The following is a 22,445-nucleotide window of genomic DNA, read 5'->3' as shown; positions in this document are numbered from 1 at the left end:
AACATCTTGTGGCAAGAAATGCTACAGCTTAACTCTCCTTCAGTGGGAGAACACCTGCTTTGCTGGATCTTGCTCCCTACTAGCTTCAGCTATTTTCCACCCTCTCCCTGCTGGTTATGCCTCTACAATCTCTTTCATACTCCTCAGTCAATTCATTCCTGAAATGAAAAGTCCCAGTTTACTTAGTTGTTCATTTTAAGGCTTTCTTTAAGGTCTCTTTTCTGTTCAGCTTCTAATGTCTGATGGTTTGTATCTTGAGGGGAGGGCAAACAGTAACTTCGGGCTTGAGTCAGAATTGAACATAAACTTATCTAAGCTGTTTGACTGGAAACTGATGTGGACTCCAGTCACTTGCTCTCTTTTTGTTGGTCACATAAGTTCCTTTTTCAAATAATCACGATTATAACATATGGATAGACAAGTAGAGCTTGGAAGTTTACTACAAGAACATACCATTTGAACACAATCTGATGTGTAAGGCTTTTTTTTTTCCTCCAAGTGACACCAGTAAACTGTACGATTCACTGATGTCAGTCATGCATACTCATGTCTGTATTCAATTAAAGCAGTGATAGTTAAACTGCAAGTGGGAGGAAATCGCTGAATGGCTCAGACAAGTGTGATACTTGGTTCAGAGTGGAAACCAGCTCATTTAGAGTAGGTGCACATGCATAAGATGTGTGTGCACTGAATGTTACGAGGAGAAAGTGGCCCAGGCCCTGAAGTGAATGCTAAGAAAGGTCCAGAGTAATTTTGATGGATTGCTATTGTTGGCCTGAAGACTTGGTTCTCTGAGGTTTAGAGAATGTGCTCTAAGAAATAAGGGATGGTTGTAAGCATGAGGAATGGGTAGAGTGAAAGTGAAAAGGAGAGGGAGATGGAAATTATACCTGCAGAAGCCGAGCATGTCAGTATAGAGACATTTATGCACTGTTGTACAGATCATGTCTGTATTTTGTTCCATAAAGAAAGTGATTCATTACTTCTCACTCAGGGTGGGGCAGTCAATAGTTTCCTGGATTGCTAAAAATAAAGCCAAACCATGACTAAAATTTTAGCTATTTTTTTTTTTAGAGTAATGGACATCTTGTGTAAGTAATAAATCTTTATTCAGAATGGATTTTTACAATGGGTATGAATAATAAATGCATGTATTTAAATAATGAACAACTTATGCCCACAATCCATCTTTACTTAATCAGATCTCTATTTACTCCTAACGTATGTTCCAATGCACAGTGAGATATGCTAGTTTCCATCTTCTTCTATTGCTATTTATGCTCTCGATACATGGTTTCCTTCTTAATTCATCAATACACATTCTTGTGTGGAATGCCAAGCTCTTCTATTTAAAAGTATCAAAATTAAATGTACTAACCTATTGGGTCTTCTGTTGTGAAAGTATTGGACTTGCACAAAAAAAAATGGTTGCTTATCTTTTGATATAGCTAACAGATACTGGCTGGCATCATTCTGGGCCTTACTGCTGAACTGTGGAGGTTTTGTTTGTTTTTAATAAGCTGGAAAGTTACTGTTGTACCATGTATTCTGGTAAACCACTGATCTTTAATATAGTTTTCATATTATGCAGATGTAATTTGTATTTGTGAATCATTTTTTACTTTAAGAAATTTTGATCATGTCAGAATCCAGCTAAGCAGGGATGAACTAGCAATTTTAAAGATGCCTCTACCAGAGTTTCCTGGCCTAGCAACGATTTGCACTGGTGCCTCGGTGGCTGCAGGGCCGCGCAGGGGCTGCAGCAGAGCAGTCGTCCGACCGTTTCCTCCAAGGGATCCTCCCTGCGAGCAGAACAACTGTCTAAAAAAGCTTCCCGAGGGTCGCAGCTCCTCGTGCCCCGATATGTGCTGTGGGGTGCGGTGCGGTGCGGTGGGGCGGGCTCCCTCGCCGCGGCCTCGGACGCCGCTCCCGGGGCCGCCGGGCTGGCGGGCAGGGCAGGCCGCGCACAGGCCTGAGGGCTCTGCCCCGCGCCGGCGTTAGCGCCGCCGGAGGGCCGCGGGCTCCAGCCCCGCTCAGCAGCTGCCCCGTTACTCGAGCCCTCCGGACGGGAAACGGTGCTTCTCCCCGGCAGCCGCCCCAGAGCCCGCCCTCCTCCTTTCACGGCCGCTTCTGCCACGGGCGAACGCGGCTCCGCCAAGCGAAAGGCCGCGGGAAGCGGCCGCAGCCGGGAACCCCCCGCCCGGGCCGCTCTCGCTTGACGCGGGCTCCCGCGCCGCGGCCCGCCCGTCCACGCCGCCGGGGGCCCCGGGGGCGAAGGCGCCTCCCGCCCCGCGCCGCCGCGCCCCGCCCCCGGAGCTGCAGGACCCCGCGCCGCCGCCGCCGCCGCCGCCGGGGCTGCCCCGCCGAGCGCCTGTCGAGCCGCGGCGGCGCCGCCGAGCTCCCCGCCTGGAGCCACGGCGCCTCCCGCGGCGCCCGGCGCCTCCCGGCTGGCGGCGGCGGCTGCGGCGGGCCGGGCGGCGGCGCGGGGCGGGGCGCGGCGGGGAGGCGGCCGGCGGGGCGGCCCCGGCTCGTTGGGGTCCTGCGCGGCGCGGCGGCGGGCGGGCGGATCGGTGTCTCCTTCACTTCGCCCTCCAGTGCCAGCGGCTGCAGCAGCGCGGCCTCCTCACGGCGAGACCCGCCCGCGCCCCCGGCCCCGGCCCCGCTCCACCCGCCCGCGCTAGCCAGGTGCCCGCCTAGGCCGCGGGGGGCAGGGGCTGGCGGGCGGGGGGAGCGGGGCGGCGGCGGGGCCCGGCCCGCGCCCCCCAGCGCCGCCGCCCGGGGCCGCGGCCGGGGGGGGGGGCGGTTCTGGGCACGTTTTCACGCGCTTCCCTCTGCCGGGGGCGGCGGGCGCGGCCTGCGGGGCCCGCGGCGCCGGCGGTTACATAAGGGGCGGCGGGAGGGCGCGCGGCGCGGCGCGGCCCGGGCCGGGATGCCCAAGATGGCCGCGCGGAGGAGTTCACCTTGCGGCGCCGCGGGCGCCCCTGCCCTGGCGCCGGGCCGGGGAGGGCGCCCGCCTCCCGCTGCGCCCCGGGCGGGCGCGCCCGGCCGTGTCCTCCTCCCCGGAGGCCGCGCTTTCCCCCGCTTTCCCTTTCTCGGCGCCTAGTTCATCTCCGGATGTTTCATTCCCCCCCCCGTCTCCGTAGATTCTCTAAATTGGCCTAGCCATGACTATTTCTCCAGCATGTCCGCCTCCGAGACGTGAGTAGGGAGACAGTTGAAGCAAGGGTAATAAGGTCTTTAAGCTTTGGTAGTACTAGAAGTTTAAAGGTCAGTGTCATGCCATATGTGTATATATATATAAATAGATATTATTCGAAAAGATATTTGGTTAAAAAAATATATATATTTCTTCATGCTGTTTGCAGTATTGGAATACAATTTTAGTGTAGTTATTGGCAAGAATTTTTCAAACTGCAAGGATTTTTTTTTCCTTTTTTTTTTCCCCCCTTAAATATGCCCTCCAACCTGCTCCTTAATATTTTGAGGTCTTAGGGTTGTTAGAAGTCTTTATAGAACTTCTTGGAATTCCCTTAATTATAAGGTGTAGAAGAGTTTTGAAATAGTACCTTGAAAGAAAGAGATGATTAATAATTCTGGCAACGTTTATACACTTTTTTTTATTCTTGGGATTAATTTTTTTCTTTCTAACAGAAGAAGAAATCATGTTTGCAGCCCTTGAATAACATGTGCAATTCAGCATTTTTTTAGGGTTGTGTGAAAAGAGGGATAAAATAAAGCAAAGGTCAGGATGAAGCTCCCACTTAATTAATTGCTTTCTGTGTTTTTGAAATGAACGACATTATCTGATATAGATAGTTGCTTTCACAACAGACTTCTCATCGTTATATATTACCTACATTTTAAGCACTTCTAATTAGTGTTTTTTAAGTGAAAAGCAATTCAAAATAGGGTTGAAGAAAGCTATCTATGCTTGTAAGAACTTACAAACCTAGCTAACCTACCAACAGTGGAGGAAATGGGAATCATTTTTTGCCCTGTTTTAATTGGTGAGCTTTTCTGATGATGACATTGGCTTATCAGATATTTAGCAAAGCCAAAATTAACTTGTGGCTTACCCTTTTGTCCTATCCTATTCCTGTTAGTATAGGACTAGAACAGCAGTGTGAAAGTCATGCACTGTTTTAACTCTTTTTGTCACAAAACTTGCATTTGTCTGTAGGCTGGAATGCCTGATGAACATTTTTCAATTTCCTTGCAATAGGAAGGATGCATAACTAGGTCAGATAAAACAGCACTATCCTTTTACTCCAGTAATCCTTTAAATTTAGATGCAGATGCCAGTTTACTGTCTTCCCAGGACATTATTGCTTAGCATAAATCTCTTGTCTTTGGTGGTTGTCTAGTCAAATTGGAAACAACATTTAAAATGAAAACAGAAGGCTCACTTATTTTAACTCTTAAAATATGTCTGTGCTAATGGCTATTATAAAACCGTACAACTAGAAATAGTTTTTTTTCTAGAAGTGGTAGTTGGAAGAAAGACCCATTTATTAGAGAAAAATACATAGCTAAACCTTCTCTAAATTGCTTAAACTACTAATGCATTATTCAACTGCTGTATAGCAGAAATGTAGAGTGGGGAAACAGCAGTCCCCCATGCTTCATTGGAATTTGGTCTGAGTAGCACATGTTTTTTTTTATTCAATAGGTAATAGGAACCATTTTCTGACTTGTTGCTGGGACTGATAACTGTTCTGCCATAGTATCTTTTCTTCCTGAGGCTTACGTAATTTATTATAATGTAATAAACTTTAACTTGGGCTATAACATTTTAACCTTTAAGCACTTTAACTTTTTTGGGGAGTGGGGCAGGTTTACTTTAACTCCATGCAAAACCAAACTTGTTTTATACTCTCCAGCAAGAGCTGGATGTCTTGCTATAGTAACCTGGTTGTAGAGCTTAGAGCATCTTACTAAGGAATAGGTTTATTGGTTTTTTTTTTTTTTTTTTTTTTTTTTTTTTTTTTTTAAAGCTAAACTGTAAATGTATAGATAGGTGTATTTGCTAAGATGGGCTTGGCTGGGCCTTTTATGTTTTAGGAAGGTGGAAGTCAGGTCCTCTGGAAAACTACAGTAGAAATTGTAAAAGATGATATTAAGGCACAAAGCTGTTTCTTGCATGCTAGAAATGTTTCTTTTTTTTTTTTTTTTTTTAATAGTAGCAGCTCATAGAGTTAGGCTATATGTGACAGGTATAATCAGTTTATATATTTTTTTTTAAGTGGATACTGTCCACTTCTGAATCTGTTTAGTAGAATGGTGCCCAAAAGGAAGTTTTTCTGGATCAGGTGTTCCAGGCAGGTTTTCCCTTTATGCAGCTAAGTTTGGGAAAAGATGGAAAGAAACTTAAAAAAAATGGATTACTTGCCTTGATCCCATATGGCTAAGTACATTCTTGATCTTGCAAAGATCTACAGAATGTATGCAATTCCACAGCCAGATCTTGAAAATTTGAATCCTGACTAAAAGTCCTTTCTAAAAATTAAAGTAATCTTTTCTGCTCTCAGTTGAATGTGAATATGAGAGAGTACTGATTTGTCATTTTTTATGTTCTAAAAATATTTCTCCGTTTACTTAAAAAAAAATTAAGCCAAGTATGTTCATCTTGCTTTCTCCACAAAACAAATAAGACCAATTAATTTTAAAAGATGAAAGAAGATACTTTGTATCATTTTGGCTTTTTATGGTTCTTGTCTGGTTAGTTTCATTATTTTTCCCCTTTGTTTTTTGGCCCTTTCACAACATGACGGGGGGGGGAGGGGAATTATCAGCTCTTTGAAATATGCTCTGTTTTCCGTATTTCAAAACTCTTAAAACATAGTGCCTCTGTAACAGAGGCTTTTGCTGTTGAAATCATGGTAAAACAGTCACTGAGCAGTTATAGATAGAGAATATCTTCACAGGGAGGAGCATTGTACAGGCCTGCGTGAGAGCTTAGGCCAGTGTCTAGCAGGCCAGGGAGGCTGGGTGGTAGCCAGTCTTGAATGACAGGTTCCTTAACAGTGAGATTGCCTGAGGCTCTCTGTCTGAGGAAGAGCTCACCTTAAAAGTCCCTTTCTCACTGACCTGCTGCTCCTACTACTTGTTTTAAACTGATAAAATCTTTAATTCCTGTACTCCATCGGGAAAAGCTTCACCTGACAGATTGCAATGTTCAGAGTTACTGACTAGACTTCATCAGCCTCATTTCTGCTTCAGGAATGAAGTCACAGCAACAAAGAGCATCTGCTCTTCAATAAGACTTGCACTCTTTCACTTGTCCTCTTCCCCTTCTCCCGTTTACGAGAGATCCAAACAGTACCAAATCTGGTCAAACCAGTTATGGTTTTCTTTAAAAATGATTGCAGATCTCAGGTATTGGAAACTGGCAGATGTCACAGTGCTGTTAACCATAGAAAATCTTGCTCTTCCCATGGTGGTTGTATAAGATATCTGTAAAACTTCATCAAGCCACTGATTTGAACAATCTAGTTAATGGCACCAGAAGTTCCTTTTTTTAAATTACATGTCTGCCATTTAAAATACGGGGCAGTTGATGTTGCAAAATACATGTGCACTCTTTCACATTTTGAAAATAAAATCTTGTAGGTCCTGTCAGATAATTGCTATAAGCATCTGTCATTTAACTTTGTAGGAATTTAGGAAATAAGTGTCTGCATTATAGATTTTCAAACTTCCAGATTCCTGGTCTTCAATGGAAACTACCAACTCTGGAAATGTGAAGTTATTAGTTATTATCTGGTACTTAAAAATGTATGGTGAAATTTACTTGATAAGTGAGAACTTGGCGGTCATGTAATACCTCTTCTCTCCATGCAGATTACCTATGCCAAGAAAACATTCGCTGTTCATAGTGAATGACATCGGTGCAAATCGCTAGGTGTTTCACAGAATGTTGTAATTATTGTTTGAGCCATCTGTCTCTTTACTGCCTTCATATATGAATTCTGGCTTAAAAAAAGTATATGTAAGAGTTGGGGTAGTGTTTCTGTGTGTATGCATGGTAAAAGCATCACTGTTAACTAGCCTGTTACCTTCCAGCTCCAATGGCGATTCCTCCATCATATGCAGACCTTGGCAAATCTGCCAGAGATATCTTCAATAAAGGATATGGTAAGAATAGTACCTTTCATAAAACATAGCGTTTGTCTTTACTGCAGTGGTAAATTGACTTTTTAAGCCTGCATGTGAAATAGACTGCTCAAATGCCTATGTTTTGGGGTAGAGGTTGTTGCTTTTGTCTTTACCCTCAACTAACATGTCATTAGAGGCTTTTTGTAGGCTAGTTTGCTGTGAAGTCTGTTAAATCTTAGTGCTTTTGCTACATAAATGTTAGGAAAGAGGTATACAAATATGCAAGAATGTATACGCATCAAGTGTAATTTAGCTTAGGTGTATCTTTTCTTTACTGATCTGTATATGCTACTGCATTTGTTGATATAGAAAGGGATATATACCTTTATAGCCTTTTTTGGAGCAGAAAGAGGAGTGGCTATCAAGATAAAGAATGTTTGAACATATTAAAATACTAATACTAGGTAGTTGCCTAGCTAAATTCTGCTTAAGTTATAATACTGTTTCTTTCTAGTATGTAGGCAAGGCCTGTAAGACTTTAGGAATGAATTTTGGGTGCTTTTTCACCAAGATTGTTACCCTTGGAGATCTGAGTGACAATGTGAAATGACAATCCCATAAATCTCTATATATGCCAGTTCCAATGGCTGTGTATTACCTGGCGACTTCACTGAATTTTTGCTTCTGAGATCTTTCTGCTCACTGGTGCCAAGGGATGGATTTTATTCTGATTCATGCATAACAGTAGCTCTTCAGATGGCATTGACTGCAGAACTGATGCTATCAAGGAAACGGAAAAGAATGCATTTTCTGTTGTTAAATTTATTCTTGGAAGTCACCTTTTGGCAGTTAAATGGGCAGATATCCTCAGTGTATAATTGAAAGGCTACTTCCAGCTTTGTATGGTGAAGATATCTGTCACTTCCCATGATAGAACAGAACTCCTGTTTTGTGTGAGGGTGCCCTCCCCCGCCCCCTGTAATATCTAAAATTTGAATGGTATATAGAGGTCAGTGCTATCCTCCGTGACTACTTTTGTGGTTTTATACACTACTGTGTATGTATGTGTCTATTCACACACACACACAGCTGAGACTGGTTGGAAAACTAGCTTCTTGGAAATTTTTCGTAGTCTTAATTAATGTGTGCCTTTGTAACTTTGACTTCTGTTTATTAAGGTTTTGGGCTGGTGAAACTGGATGTGAAAACAAAGTCTGCAAGTGGAGTGGTGAGTTTAAATACTTCTTATTCATTGTGTTTTTTCTGGATGCATTCTGCTGTTTGTTTTAATTACAGAAGAGCATGTTTCTGGATGCCATTGGGTAGTTGATAGGCTATATTAATAAGCGCTTAGTGTAAAATAGTTTCAGAAGCCACTAAAGGTTTGGCTTTGAATATGACAGTGGTGTTGCAGTGTGTGCCAATATCTAATATTCAAGTTAGCTGCCCAGTTATCTTTGTAAAATAAAGAGTTTTGTCTTAGCTGTTGTTCAATTTATATCTGAAGGTGAACAAATACCTGACCCATTCTTAAAGTGTTTTAGGATATCAATCATAATATGCAAATCTTATTTCTGAAGTATTCTATGCCACTATTTATGTTCATTGGAAATGTCTGGCATCTTAACATGCTCATAGAGTATTTGGCAATGAAATAGCACCTTGAATCTTGGCTCCTCTTTAGAGGTATTAGTATTGTAGTAATGTTCCATGCAAGATGTCTTGGTTGTGCAAGTGGTACCTTTTGTAACTTTGTCTATTTCTAGAGCAGACTTTGCAAGATCTAAAAGTAGATTTTTTTTTTTTCAGAAGGGGAAACTTTAACAATGTAACTGGCCCTTAGGAACAAGGTGTGTGTGTTATGTGTTGTGGTTTTTGTAAGCATCTGTATCATAACTGAAGTGCTTGCAAGAGCTCTAGTATAGATGTAGTAGTTCTTATTCTAGTTTCTGTCAAAGGCTACTAGTAATACTAGTAAAACTTCCTGAAAAAGCCGAGCCCTCGTATGAATCCCTTTTTGGTTATAAGCCATCCTTGGCAGGAGGAGAAGGTGTTGTCATGTACAAACACTGCAGACATTTTTAAGCAGAGAGAATGTAAAGCTAAAGATACTTTTACTTCAAGTTGTGTGGTCCCTGTCACTTGCTAGGAAGTAGATCTTACTACAGTTTTGCAACTGTGTGGATGGTTTAGTGGTTCAGTAACACAACTAAGGTAAACATCTTGGCCATGGTTAAATTTGTTCTTTAATGGTAGTTGACAGTCTCTAAGTATAGTAGGTCTTGGGCTGTAAATATGCTTAAAGATCCATTATTTCAAATGTAGTCTTAAAGTGAAACCAGTATTTCCTTCTTCTGGGGGAAATGGGATGTGCTGCCATGCGAGAAGTCAATTTGATAATTATACTGTGCATGGAAGAGGTCAAAGGTCAAAACTGATTTGTATTTTTAAAAAGTTGAAATAATATTCTTTTTTTCCAATAGAATTTCCATGGAAATAGCTCCTTAATGTAAACTTGCAAACCAGACCCTTCTGTTTCTACTAGATTTTGTCTTTAGTTTCTGAACAGTTGTACGCAGATTTTTCTTTCTGTTCTTTGGGATACTCCAAATAGTGAGAGACATCAGGAACTTGTTAGTTTTAATAAGGAGATGTGAGTGTTATTGCTAACTTTTAAACACTTTAAGAATTCTAAGTATGACTCAACCAGAAGCATAAAGTCAGACTGTTGCCTCAACTCACAATTCAAATATGAGTGTTCTCCATGTGTGTCGTTAAAACAAAGTGTTAGGGGAATAGGAGTTTTACAGATGTCAGTAAAAAACACATTTATACTATGGCTTGTGTGAAAGGCTGGTGCATTGGTTTGACTGAGAATTCCCCCTCCTTAAAAAAAAAAAAAAAATTCATTCATTTGAAGAATGGTATTATGTGACATTTTACAGTACATAATTTATCTTTGGAGATGGATGACTAGAATAGTAAACACATATGTGAGACTTAAAGCATTTAGTGGAGTTGCATTATAGTGTTTGTGGCTCTTAGTGTGATTTTTAATTTGCTCATAAGGAGTATCAAAATTACCATATTTCAAGAACATTCTTCTGTTTTTAAGGAAAGTGCTTAGGGAAACTACTATCTTGCTTTTGAGTTGCATTCTGAACTTGTGCGTTTTGCAATACTGGCAGTTTGTGTTCTGTGCAGTGAGATGGAGGGGAAAAAAAATCTCCACGTGGGCATGAATTATCCAGTTCTTCTGATTTTCTACCCCATCTCCCACCCCCACCCCCCTGCAAGTTGTTCAACGTTGTTAAACCTATTGCATAGAATAACAAGAGCTTAGTGTTTGCTAAAGAAAAGTCTTTCTTTTCTCTCTTGTCACTGTGTAAGGCTTTCAGGAACACTTGTATCTCGTATATAATGTGAATACCATCCTTTTTAGGAATTCACAACATCTGGTTCATCAAACACAGACACTGGAAAAGTGAATGGGAGCTTGGAGACCAAATACAAGTGGGCTGAGTATGGGCTGACTTTCACAGAAAAATGGAACACAGATAACACTCTGGGAACAGAAATTGCAATTGAAGATCAGGTAATACATTGAGAGAGTATTTATATCTTTTACTTACTTAGCAGAACTGAATTTATAGCTTTATCTTCTTTTCTTCCCCCCTTCCACAATTAGATTGCCAAAGGCTTGAAGTTGACATTTGATACAACTTTCTCACCAAATACAGGGTAAGAATTCTGTTAGTCCTTTTGGCTTGTTTAAGCGGATAACTGCCCCCATGGTCAATAAATGTTCACCTGTCTGTGAAATTCACAAAGACATTTGCATGGTTTGTTATCGATCCAGAATTACTTGTGAACTTTGTTTATAATGGTCAGTTAACAAATCCCAATGTTGAAGGCTTTTGCTCTTTAGCATCACATTTTATTCTACAAGGTTAGTATTGGATATCTCCCAACGGCCCCCTCTGCTCATTCTGAAATAGCGTAAGAAGAAGTGTAAATATAGAAATACTTAATTGGAAGGTTACAAGAGGCATGAAGAGGTCTCTGCCTTCATCACAAAATGCATGCCTGCTGTGGCTTTCTTGATGAGTTTTCTGTGCTTTGACCCAGCCTAGAGGATACTTGCGCAATGGCATTCAGATACCTACTACAGTCATATGACTCCAATTTGTCAATTCATTGAGAAAGAACAAGCCCTGTCTTAATGTGATTGTTTCTCTGTTTCAGAAAGAAAAGCGGTAAAATTAAGTCAGCATATAAGCGTGAATGCTTAAACCTTGGTTGTGATGTTGACTTTGATTTTGCTGGGCCTGCAATCCACGGTTCAGCTGTCTTTGGTTATGAAGGCTGGCTTGCTGGATATCAGATGACTTTTGATAGTGCCAAATCAAAATTGACAAGGAATAACTTCTCTGTGGGTTACAAGACTGGAGACTTCCAACTGCACACTAATGTGTAAGTACTAAAAATAGCCCACTTCCACAAAATTGGAGACAATCTCTACAATTCCTGCTAACTAGAATATGAATGCTTGAAATACTAAGAAATGCTTGCAATGCAGTTAAGCATTGGGCCTTTTTGAAAACAAACTTTTAATAAAAGTTACCTTGTGTGTGTCTCTTCAAAACAGTAAATACCTGTGACTTGTTATTGTTTACTATGTAATATATGCTAGAGCTTACCAAATGTTGAAGTACATTAAAATTGGAACTGCAATAGTTTAGTTACTCAGAGCAGATCATAATGCTTTTACAACTCAATGTAATAGGAAAGCTCGAATCTGACTATATATAATTTAAGGGCAGTAGATTTGTTAGATGTAGCAATTAGCATTGCAATGTTTAAATATGCCCCTAGTAGTTTCTGGAGCAAGAATAAAGCTTTGCTTCCAGCCTTTTGGAACAGGCTCACCTTCTTGCCAATATGGGGTAAAGAGTGTATGAAACACTTAAGTTTATGAACCTTCTTCAGACTTTCTGCACTTGGAGATCATGGATGTTCTTCACTAGGTTTTGATCAGCTTGACCTAAAAAACATGGTGCTTTCAATTGAAGTTAATATAAATTGGCATTTTTCTAGCATGCATAGTTAAGAAAGAACTTCTTATTTGATTTTGAGGTAGAAGTTTGTTCTTTTGGAAGGGTACGATGGGGACTGTGTCTATTTAGGTTGGTGGAACTTAGCGCGGGGGGAAGCTACAAACAGCTTAGTCTAGGACATAAGAGTTCCATTTCAACTTACTGATGTCAAACATTTTGACAGATTTTTAAAAAGATCTTCTGATTCTTTAGAAACATAAGATATATTCAGTAACTTGGAGTGCTTGTTTCCTAACTATTAATGTTAGTTTGGTAAGGAAACAGTTTTGCCCTTGACCTGAGCTAGGATTTTGATCAAATACTTCGACATTCTCAAGGGAATTAGCATTGTCTATAGTGCTCTGAATTAGCTTTTTGCATGAATTATTACAATTTAATTTTGCCCTGAAGCCTTTGTTCATCTCTTTTCCTGTCTAAGTGTGAAACATTTCAAATTTTCTGAATTCGCATTTAAATAAAATGTCAAAAGCATACACACACGCACATATATATACACATATATATATAAATAGATTATATATTTATAAGAGGCTTTTTTTTTTTCTTAATTTGTGCAGCAATGATGGGTCAGAATTTGGTGGCTCAATTTACCAGAAAGTGAGTGACAATCTTGAAACTGCTGTAAACCTGGCTTGGACAGCAGGCAGCAACAGCACTCGTTTTGGCATTGCAGCTAAATACAAGTTGGATTCCACTGCTTCTATCTCTGTAAGTATGGCTCTAACCTAAAGGGTTATGATAAGCCCAGCAGTCTCCCAGTTTCCAAATGTGTGGTGTTAGTACAAAAAAGATGGTCAAAAAGCCTTGTAAGAATTCCTCTTACAATTCAGGGAGTTTATAACTAAACCAGCAGCATTTAAATTATGTAGTGTTGCATACAGCAAAATCTCTTTTAGAATCTGACTCTCAAATGTTGTCCCACTCTGGAAGACTTAGTATTAAAAAAAAAAAGGGGGGGGTAGAGAACCTTTTTGTCTAACACCATAAATTTACAGGGGTTCTTCAGCAGCTTTTGGAGAGCTATACAAGGTTCTCACGGTAAGAACTGTGGAGATGCTGGTTAAAAAGGCCATGTGCAGAAAAGTTCTATGTGTGTTGTAAGGTTGGAATTGGACTTGGGTTGTTGGAATCATCCTACAGAGAAACTGATACAACCTGAGATTAGTAATTTTGCATTTATTGGTTCTGATGATGTTATGAAATGTCTGCTGCTTGACTGAGTAGAGCTGCAAAATACTAGTTCTTGTCTAATACTATTAACATGGAAGATTCTTCTGAAGTGGTTTGTTTTGGGAGACTGTGGTGATGAATTGCTATGGCCTTCTGAAAAGAAAGGGAAGGACTTCACCTGCCAAACTACATTCCAGCACAGCTCTTCCCCTCCATCCTATCTGCCTTCAAATATATTTCTGTTCTTCAGCAGTAAATTGCGGGGCAAGGGCATAGCTGGAAGAAAGGCCAGATTTTACTTGTCCTTTCAAAATCTTTGTGCTTACTGGATTCTAAGTTGATAATGGTGGTGTCACCATTCTAGCTGCTGAATGATAATAACAAAGAACTCTTCACTTGTAGCATTTTAATTGTTTTGGGTTTTTTTGCAGGCAAAAGTGAACAATTCTAGTCTAGTCGGAGTGGGTTACACCCAGACCCTGAGGCCAGGTAAGGGCTTTTATGTATTAATTATGTCACACCTATATATTTTATCTATCATATCTAGAAATTCTTTGAGGTCTGTGCATTTATATGCAACTATTTCCCCTCTTTAGAACAATTTTATACTGACATCAAAGTAGGTGTTTTGACAGTAGCTTATGTGGCATATTAAACTTTTATCTAACCAAGACAAATACTCCTGTTGGTATTTCTGCATCATATTCCTCATTGATTTTTGTAGCAGTTTTGTAACTGTATAGTTTAATAATAGACTTTTAGGCTGCACAAACACTTTTTTTTTTTAGCATTGCTTTCTCCAGTCATATCTTACTGTGAATGCCAGCAGGTCTTGAAATAACAGGACTAATCCTCAAAACAATATGCCTTCTGCTCTGCATATTAAAAAAACAATCAAAAAATCCATCACCCCCCCCCAATAAAAAACCCAACCAACCAAACCCCTGAACTTATCTGTTCTGTATTATTATGAAACCACTTCTTAATACTATATTACCATTGGTTAGTTCCTTGTTTGGAAACAAATAAAAATAGTAGTTTCATTTTGTCTCTTCACTAGTACAAATGCCTGTCTTTGTATGCATAACTTCCCTTCTTTGTGCACACCTTAATGTAGAAGAGGAAACATTTTCTATACTCATTAATTAGAGACTTTAGATATCTACTTCATAAAATGGTGTTTACGAAAAGTGTCTAGTTTGCTTGATTCACATGACTAGCTTTCAGTGGATTTGACAGGTATAAATGGATTCTTCTGTAAAAAATCTTTTGAGGAAACTAATGACATAGGAAAGAGCTACAGCTGGGACTTGTAATGACAGAGGTTGAATTGCATGAAAGCTACTCTGATTTTATGTTGTAAACACGCTCTTTAAAATGTTACAGGTGTGAAGCTTACACTGTCTGCCCTGATAGATGGAAAGAGCATCAATGCTGGTGGCCATAAACTTGGTCTTGGCCTGGAATTGGAGGCTTAAAATGGTGAAGAAACTACTGCAGAGAAGGGATATCAGAAGAATTTGGCCTTAAAATGTATTTCCAATGTGACCAGCAGGCTTTTTTTCTGAGAAGGATGACCTAGAACAAGAGCTGTATTTGAAGTATTTAGACAGTTACTTGTTAGCTGGTTTCTAGTTAAATTGGTTACCCATCTAGTTACAATTCTGCATTAGTGCAGTCACTTAAACATTATTTAAATGTATTTAACTGTTTAATGCGCTACCCACAAATAATGAAATAGACATTTATGAAAACTGTACAATTGTGTGCATGTTTGTTTTTATGTTCCTTTTAACATTCGATATTGCCATTGAGTGAAAAATGGATCAGTGGATGTTTTGAAATGAGGTCAACAGTTTTGTTAAATCACCTGAACTAGAAATACATTTGGTATCCCGAGACAACTCAAATTATGAATAAAACAAGTACACACACATACTCGTGCCTCAAATATTTTAAGAGTTAATATATGAGGGTAGTGCTCAGTAAATTTTAAGTTTAACTAAAAATAACCCAAGACCTATAGTGCTTTATACTTTTGTGCAGTTAAGGACTCGCTGCACTCATGACAACGTTGAAGATAGATGGTTTGCACTGAACAGTTGGATTCCTCAAGCAAATAGGTTTTTTGTTCCCCCCCCCCCCCCCCCCGGTAAGATTTGTCATACCACAGCAGTTAAATTTGTGCTATGTTCCATGGGCAAAATTCACTGCAGGATGATGTACTTGCCACATTGAGACATTTTAAAACTGCTCCTTGATACTCTTGCTGGAGGGGAGGGTGGAAAATACAGAATACACATCTCTTGGAGATATCTTAACCAAATGAGACTTACCTCAACCAAATGAGACTTACCTCTGCAGCTGGATGGTATAAGAGCCTGCTTAGCCCAACTGCTGTGTGAGGTTTCTGCTTAAAATGAGTGAAATAAAGGCTTAATTTTAAGTGGAGATAGAGAAAATAAATCCAATTCTGTCTTCTTATTGACCAATAATTCTTGACAAATGTCTATTTTTCTGTCCAGAAACGTGGAATAATAGAAAAAATACATACTGTTCCAGGTTAGATTTAACAGAGATAATGGAAATACAAGGGATATTTGGTCTCTGAACATGCAATCTCTTAAGGTCAAACATAGCTACTTGTGAAGGCTTGTAAGGTGAATATATTGAAAAACATGTACTTAACAGTGTGCTTACATTTAAGACCTGAGGTTCAAGGGAGTGCCTGAAGCTGCTTCTTACACACCCATTTCAGCTGCAGGCTGAAGGAACTGTATATGTACTTAGTCTTACTGTCTGTAGTTCACAGCAACTGCCTTTATAGGGAAGGTGGCTAGCTCATGGCCTGCAAGCTTTACCTGTAGCTTGCAAGCTATGTTTGGTTTGTGCTAGATTAGAATTAACCCCCTTAAAAATCCTAGTGATTTGCTTGGGGTCCTGGTCCATCCTGTGTTGCTGTCTTCATATTCAAATGCTGGAGTAGCTACTCTGTAGTAAACTGCCGGTCTTCAGGCTTAATCTGTGAAATAGTTCAGCCACCCTTTTAACAGAAGGGAGTAAAGCAGAGTTTACACTTCCAGCTCAGGCTCCTGAGTGGGCTTCCTGGTTTCTTTGACTATCCGTTTTAAGGAAAACAGAGAAGGTTCAGCAGCATGGGTAGTAAGTTTTGTGCTTAAGTGTGCTTTCCACCACTCTCAATAAAATGCCCTTTTCTTAGGAGCACTTTAAATGGTGGAAGAGGAGGCACATAAGGTGCAATTTGTTAGTCTATTCTTGCATGTTAATTTTTGAAAACTTACAGTATTTATAGTTTATATGTGCTAGGCCTTCTAAAGCTACAGACCATGCAGCCAGACAATTGAATTTTAGTACAGGTTCTCTTTTTGGTGTAGTCATCTTTGGTGCCACACAAAGCGTGTTCAGGCTTGTCCTGAAAAAATGCTGTGTACCTGCATGCTTCACCAAACTGTAGCACCTGGAGAAATAAAGGAGCCTCTCTCTTGCTTAGGAAGTGTCTTGCTTACATCCTTAAACCAGCAGGGCTACAACCCTGGTGCTTCTCCTTTTGGGGGCAGGGGAGGGGTTCAATAGGGCTGCAGTGAGTCTGGCATCTTCTTGGGTTTTCTTTTTTTTAGAAAGCAGCTACAAACCACCCTTACCACTGTCTTCCCCACATACTCAGCTGTAGCTATTTTCCTTGCAGTCACATAATAGGTAAGTGAAATAAAAGCAGATAGTTCAGAACTTCTTTTCCCCTCTTTCTGCAAATTAATAATGGAAAACTTAAACCTATTCCTTTTGCTCCTTTTCCATGTCAGTCATTTTACTAGTTGGTAGCCTTTAAACCTGAAGTAGTTTCTTTTCTTGTAGTGCTGATAGGCATCCAAGGAAATACAAGGGTTGTGCAGTAGTTAACATAACTGAAAATGCAAGTTCCCTTAAAGTGCCCCATCATATATCATCACTTTGGAAACGAAAAGAAAGTTCGGGCTCTACCTTTTGACATCTCTCAAGTAAGGTTTACAAAAATGGCTTTCAAACTTTCTTTTTGAGTATGTTATAGAAGCTGCTGGTGAAATTGGAATTTTGTGGTGAGGAAAGCCTGTATTTTAATGGCTCCATTTTGTTAGAAAGTGAAAAAAGCTTTAATGATCACTTTCTGTGCTAGGCAGCCTTTTTTCAATTGTCATCTGGAATAAAAAAATTACTGAGAGACCTAATGACCTGAGAATGGCTGTGTATCTTGTGTTTGTGTAAACTGTAGCATTGTGTTCCTGCCTACTAAAATGGGAATAGGGGTTGTCTGCATGTATATTGCAAGATGACCTAATTGCAGACACTTTCATAAATAAAAATGCTTGCATGTGAGACTGACCCCCTTGAATCTTGCCATTTACCATCCAAGTGACTCGGACATTTGCGTTCTAGCTACGCTGTAGAAATTTGCCAGGTTGTATTAACTAACCTTGCACTCAACATGGCTTAGCTTGGTGCGGTATACTCTTCAATCTGGCTCTTGTACGTTACAGCCATTTGGAACTGAGAAATTTTTTTGAAACCATTTCAGAATGGGCATGGAAACCTCCTGCCTAAACGTTGGGGCACGGGTTTATTACTTTCCCTTGGCTATTGCTGGGATAAAGCCAGGCAGCAGCAGAATGTGCTTACTGCCCTCTAATGTTGTGTTTTGGTGTTTAGCTTAAGAGTAGCAATGGTCAATCTAGCCCACACAAAGGTGCCTTTGAGTCTAAGGTAACTGCATTTTTATAGGAAGTAGAAATGCACAAATACAAGACAGCCCAGGGGCAAATGATTCAGCCCTGCTTATGTCAAAGGTCCTTGCTTCCTTATCATAAGCTTCTGTCAGCGAAGACACAGAAGCAATTCTGTGCAAGGTAAGTCAGCAATCACGGATGACAAATACCGGGTCTTACCTGTAACAGCTATGTCTTAATGACAGGTACAAATGTTTTGAGTGAACTATCCAAAAAAAAAAAAAAAAGGGAAAACTGCATTTGTTGCAAGTTATTTCAACAAATTCTGGAGGTTTTTTGTCCCTAATTTGGAATAACAATAAAAACACAAAGTAGATCTATTATCTTAGCATGTATTTTAGTTATGCTTCCCTTCTCATGACTAAGCGCCTGGACCTGCCTTGTAGTTGTCAGTCTTTCTGTAATGCTGCTGTGTCACATGGAAAGCAATGAACAAAAGAACAGCCTTACTTTTTCTGAGCCTAGCATGCAACTTCCTCCTCTTTAGCTGTGAGTTTGATACTGATGTCCTTGCAAAAAGAGGCAAAAATGTCATGCACAGCAATCTCAGAAGAATAATATCCAATTAAAACTTCTAAAAATGCTGTTAGACAAAATGTGTGGTGTTACGCATTGTGGAGCTTGGTTAGAGTATCCAGATTTATATGTATTCTCATATTTATCTACCAGTGTTGGGAAAAGTGCTGACAGAGCTTTAAACATAGTAAGCAGTCAGACTTTGTTTCACCTCCAAACATTTGACCTTTACTACAGCATATATTTTTAAATTAGAATTTTCTGCCAAAACCAACAGAACTGAAATATTTGTGTTAGAATTTCTGCAGGTTAACTGTGCCACAAACGTCAGAAATCTTCCAAAAGTTTGTGAATGCTTTCATGGGGTGCTCTCTGTCCTGGATCCGTGGGGGAAGATCCTACACTAAAGGAGTGTTTTGCTGTCTGTTTAATTCCATACTGTTAGCAGTTCAGTATGTTTCTGTGTTTGCTTAGCCTATGCGCCTATAAGCATTAAAAGAGTAAATAGTTGTTATAAAATCTCACTAATCTTATTTGGTGTGCTTCATAGAGCTGGTTTGGGTGTGCAAGCATGAGTCATAGTTACAAGTGCTCTAAAACCCATCCTGGTGCAGTTAGAGCAGAGGCAGCAGCTCATAAGCGACTCCTGAACTTTGTCCCTGGGCGTTTTATTTGTTCCATGGTGGTGGCATTAAAAGCACACTTTAACTGTATCCTTATTAGAATACACACTTAATTTTGCATTTAATAAATTATAAGTTGCTGTGTCATGTTTAGGGACTGGATATTACACAAGTGAGGATTTTGGAGAGGGGTATTTTTTCCACCGAGGTAAGAGATCAAAATCTTCCCCCTGAAGCTGCTAAATAGCATTATTATGCTTATACGCTTGTTATTTTTAGCAGCCAGGCAGTGCCAATCTGATACGTTTCGCGGTAGGAGCTGGTGCATGGTGTCCTGGTGCCCTCGCCCAGGCCAGCCTGGGGATGGAGCAAGCGGGAGCTTAGCAGCCCTTGCTGTCTTGCTTCTTTCTTCTCTTTGCTTCAAAACTTGTGCTGTTTTCCAGCCTGGCTTATGGATCAATTATGCCATCTGGTGGCCATTCTGTTTTCTCTTTTGATCTCTCTGGGGAATGTTATAACATCTTAAACAACTTTTTTTCTTTGATATTTTTCAGGTACCTTTCATTAGCTCCCTGATTGAAAAAACAACAGGAAAATGCTAACATTTTCAGTAAACCTAAGCCTGATTCTGAGCTAATGAAATAGAGTTAGAGGGGGAAAAAAACTGCCTATTGCTGCACTCGGATGTCACCCACCCCAGTGCTTGTGAGAACGGTGTAGCACACATCAAATTCTGAAAAACATGCAGTCCTGCTCCTTGCAACAAGCTGCAGGCAACTGGATTCCTGGGTGCAACCTGGCTCCTCTCCAAAGGGAGCTCTTAAAAAAGCAGCTTAGCTTCTCGACTGCTGCTGTGCTCCTGACCCTTTACAGCACTTCCCAGAAATCTCAAGATAGCTCAAGATTCCCTCAATTTCGAAACAGAAGTTTCAGCCTTGATTTCCGAGAAAAGCTTGACAACGTGAAGATGGAGCGCGCCAGCTTTCAGAAATTGGAGGGAAAGGATCAGAAGTGTTGCTTCACGCGGGGTTTTCCAGAGCCGGGGAGCCAGCGGGGCTATGCGAGGGCACGCGGCATCGCTCTAGTGAAGGGTTGTACTGCAACACCAGTCCCCTTCAAACCCAGGGACTGCTCAAAAGCTGTCTTGGAGCATACACCAGTTAAGGATGGGGTAGGCAGCCAACCACTGGCTGGGCAATTTTACTGACTTCCAGGAGCGTACAAAGTCCATCTTTCCTGGACAACAGAAAAATCAGAAAGCCAGAGGGTTTCTGGTGCCCGCAGTGACCTCGCGGCCAGTGCGGCTGCTCGGCCTCCCCTCAGCCGTTATTAACTTTTTCCCCTGATTTCTCTGCCCACACCATGTACGTAACTATGTCCCTGCCCAGGCATTTCGGCCCCCGCGGTGGCTGTCCTTTGCGTGGGCAGGCGGGTGGAGGGCTGCCGGTAGCGGCTGCCGAGCGGGGCCGGGGGCGGCGGGGATGCCCACCCAGGTGCTCAGTGCCTCGCAGTGGCCCTGAGGGCAGCGGCTGAACCTGCCCGTTCTGGCAAGGGTCACGCTCATTTTGAGCATGACTATGAATTCTCGATTTTGCAATTTCTTGTAAAGTGGTCGTTGCTAAATTTAGGGTTTGATGAACTGCTTTGTTGCCAAGATGAAATTCTGAGCAGGTTTGGTGGGTTACAAGTGATCATGAAAGCCACCTGGTGTTAATTTAACTTCTCTGATTGGCCGCATGTGGCTCTGGGAGCAAGGTGGGGGCATTTCTACCTTTGCTCTTTCAGCGATAGTGGTTCTTGCTTTGTATGAGTCCTTTAGCTCAGGTAAAAACCCGTGTGGTTTTATCTATAGTGTTAATTGTATGTGGGCTACTTGTTGCCCTCCCCCCCAGGAAGTTCACGCAGCCACATTTATGGGGACTGGGTCTGAGCAGTGACCCCACTGAAACAGCAACCGGACCAGTGCTTGAGGGAGGCTGCAGACTGCTGGGCCTTCGCTGGCAGAAGATAGCATCAGGCAAGTGTGAAAAGGCGGGTGGCAATGTCTGGTGTTTCAGGAGTAAGTTACAAATCCTAACCCCTTGCTCATGACACTGTAACACAGCCTGGTTGTAGGCTGGTCTTCCAGCCTTTGCAACAGAAGGCTGACACCTCTGTCCCCCATGTTTGAGGACATTTTTTATTTTTATCTTATTTTATTGAAGGTCCATGGAAAATCTGGCACAGTATATAGTTTTGGTGCAACACTTGTAGGCTTTCAGGTGAAACCTAATGCTTTGCAGCAAAGGCCCTCTCTATGTTTGGGGCACTTGAGCATGCTGTTGAAACTGCTTATAGCTCACTTTTGTATCTAGATAGACTGAAGCTCACCTGGTTTACCGTTATCGGTGTTCATCGTAGGGGGAATTCATGAGAGTGAATAAATCTTAGCGTCTCAGTGGGTTTATCTGCTGAGTGAGCACAACCCTAACAAATGCATCTTCTGCTTCAAGCCCTCTCCCTCCTGGGGGCTGCTTAAATGTTGTGGCTCAAAATCCTGCTCCCGACCGTTTCCCTTCCCTTTTGCACGGAGCTGCTGCAGAGCAGCACTCTGGGCGGTTCCTCCGCAGTCGTTTGGCGTGGCTTCCCCGAGCTCGCGCTATGCCCTGCGTGGAGGGGCAGTGAGCTCTGCGGGGCTGCACGGTTGCTTGTGGGTTCCCACCAAACTCGACAGAGAGTCACCCGCTACTGAGCGTGGAGAGCAACGCTCTGCGGGGAGCGTGAGCCTGCTGTGTTGGGAGGTTTGTACGTTGCATTAATCCATTTTCTTCCACCTGAAATGTGACTGCTGCCGTGTTTCTGTCTGGGGCTGCTTGACTTAAACACGTGGGGCGTCGCCGCAGGACGCGTGCCGAGTTTGATGGGACTGGGGCACAGCGCGGCTCCTCGCCCCCACCCTGTCTCGCCCTCTTTACGCGTCCTCCCCTGTGATGGGGGTGTGCGGGAGAGGCCGTGTCTCGCCTGGGTGCGCTCCCTGGGCCTGAGGCGCTGGGGGTTGTTGTCACCCGGTACGGCAGTGACCGGGCACTAGAGAGGCAGCGTTTGGGGCACCAAGAGCTCGGCCTGCAAGAGAGAGAGATGGAGGGAGAGAGAGAAGAGAAGCATCT

The 22,445-nt window shown here is 41.8% G+C and overlaps 1 protein-coding gene across 1 annotated transcript; it reads left to right on the top strand.

Moving 5' to 3' along the window:
* The first annotated feature begins 2,555 nt into the window (after window positions 1–2,555).
* Window positions 2,556–17,605, top strand: VDAC2 (voltage dependent anion channel 2). The gene is made up of 9 exons (XM_067299882.1): window positions 2,556–2,685; window positions 7,063–7,134; window positions 8,274–8,323; window positions 10,538–10,690; window positions 10,784–10,836; window positions 11,341–11,568; window positions 12,770–12,920; window positions 13,814–13,871; window positions 14,769–17,605. The coding sequence occupies exons 2-9, from the start codon at window positions 7,068–7,070 to the stop codon at window positions 14,858–14,860; spliced, it is 852 nt and encodes a 283-aa protein (XP_067155983.1). The 5' UTR covers window positions 2,556–2,685; window positions 7,063–7,067; the 3' UTR covers window positions 14,861–17,605.
* Window positions 17,606–22,445: the final 4,840 nt, after the last annotated feature.

Source organism: Apteryx mantelli, chromosome 7, assembly GCF_036417845.1.
Source record: "Apteryx mantelli isolate bAptMan1 chromosome 7, bAptMan1.hap1, whole genome shotgun sequence".
Lineage (NCBI taxonomy): Eukaryota > Metazoa > Chordata > Aves > Apterygiformes > Apterygidae > Apteryx > Apteryx mantelli.
The sequence above is the reverse complement of the archived record's forward strand: the minus strand, read 5'-3'. Positions and strand labels throughout refer to the sequence as shown.

Coding starts and splice junctions, on each gene's coding strand:
- VDAC2 (XM_067299882.1), top strand. CDS start 7,068: ATGGCGATTCCTCCATCATATGCAGACCTTGGCAAATCTGCCAGAGAT. Junction 10,837..11,340: donor ACTTTCTCACCAAATACAGG/GTAAGAATTCTG, acceptor TCTCTGTTTCAG/AAAGAAAAGCGGTAAAATTA. Junction 12,921..13,813: donor ATTCCACTGCTTCTATCTCT/GTAAGTATGGCT, acceptor GTTTTTTTGCAG/GCAAAAGTGAACAATTCTAG.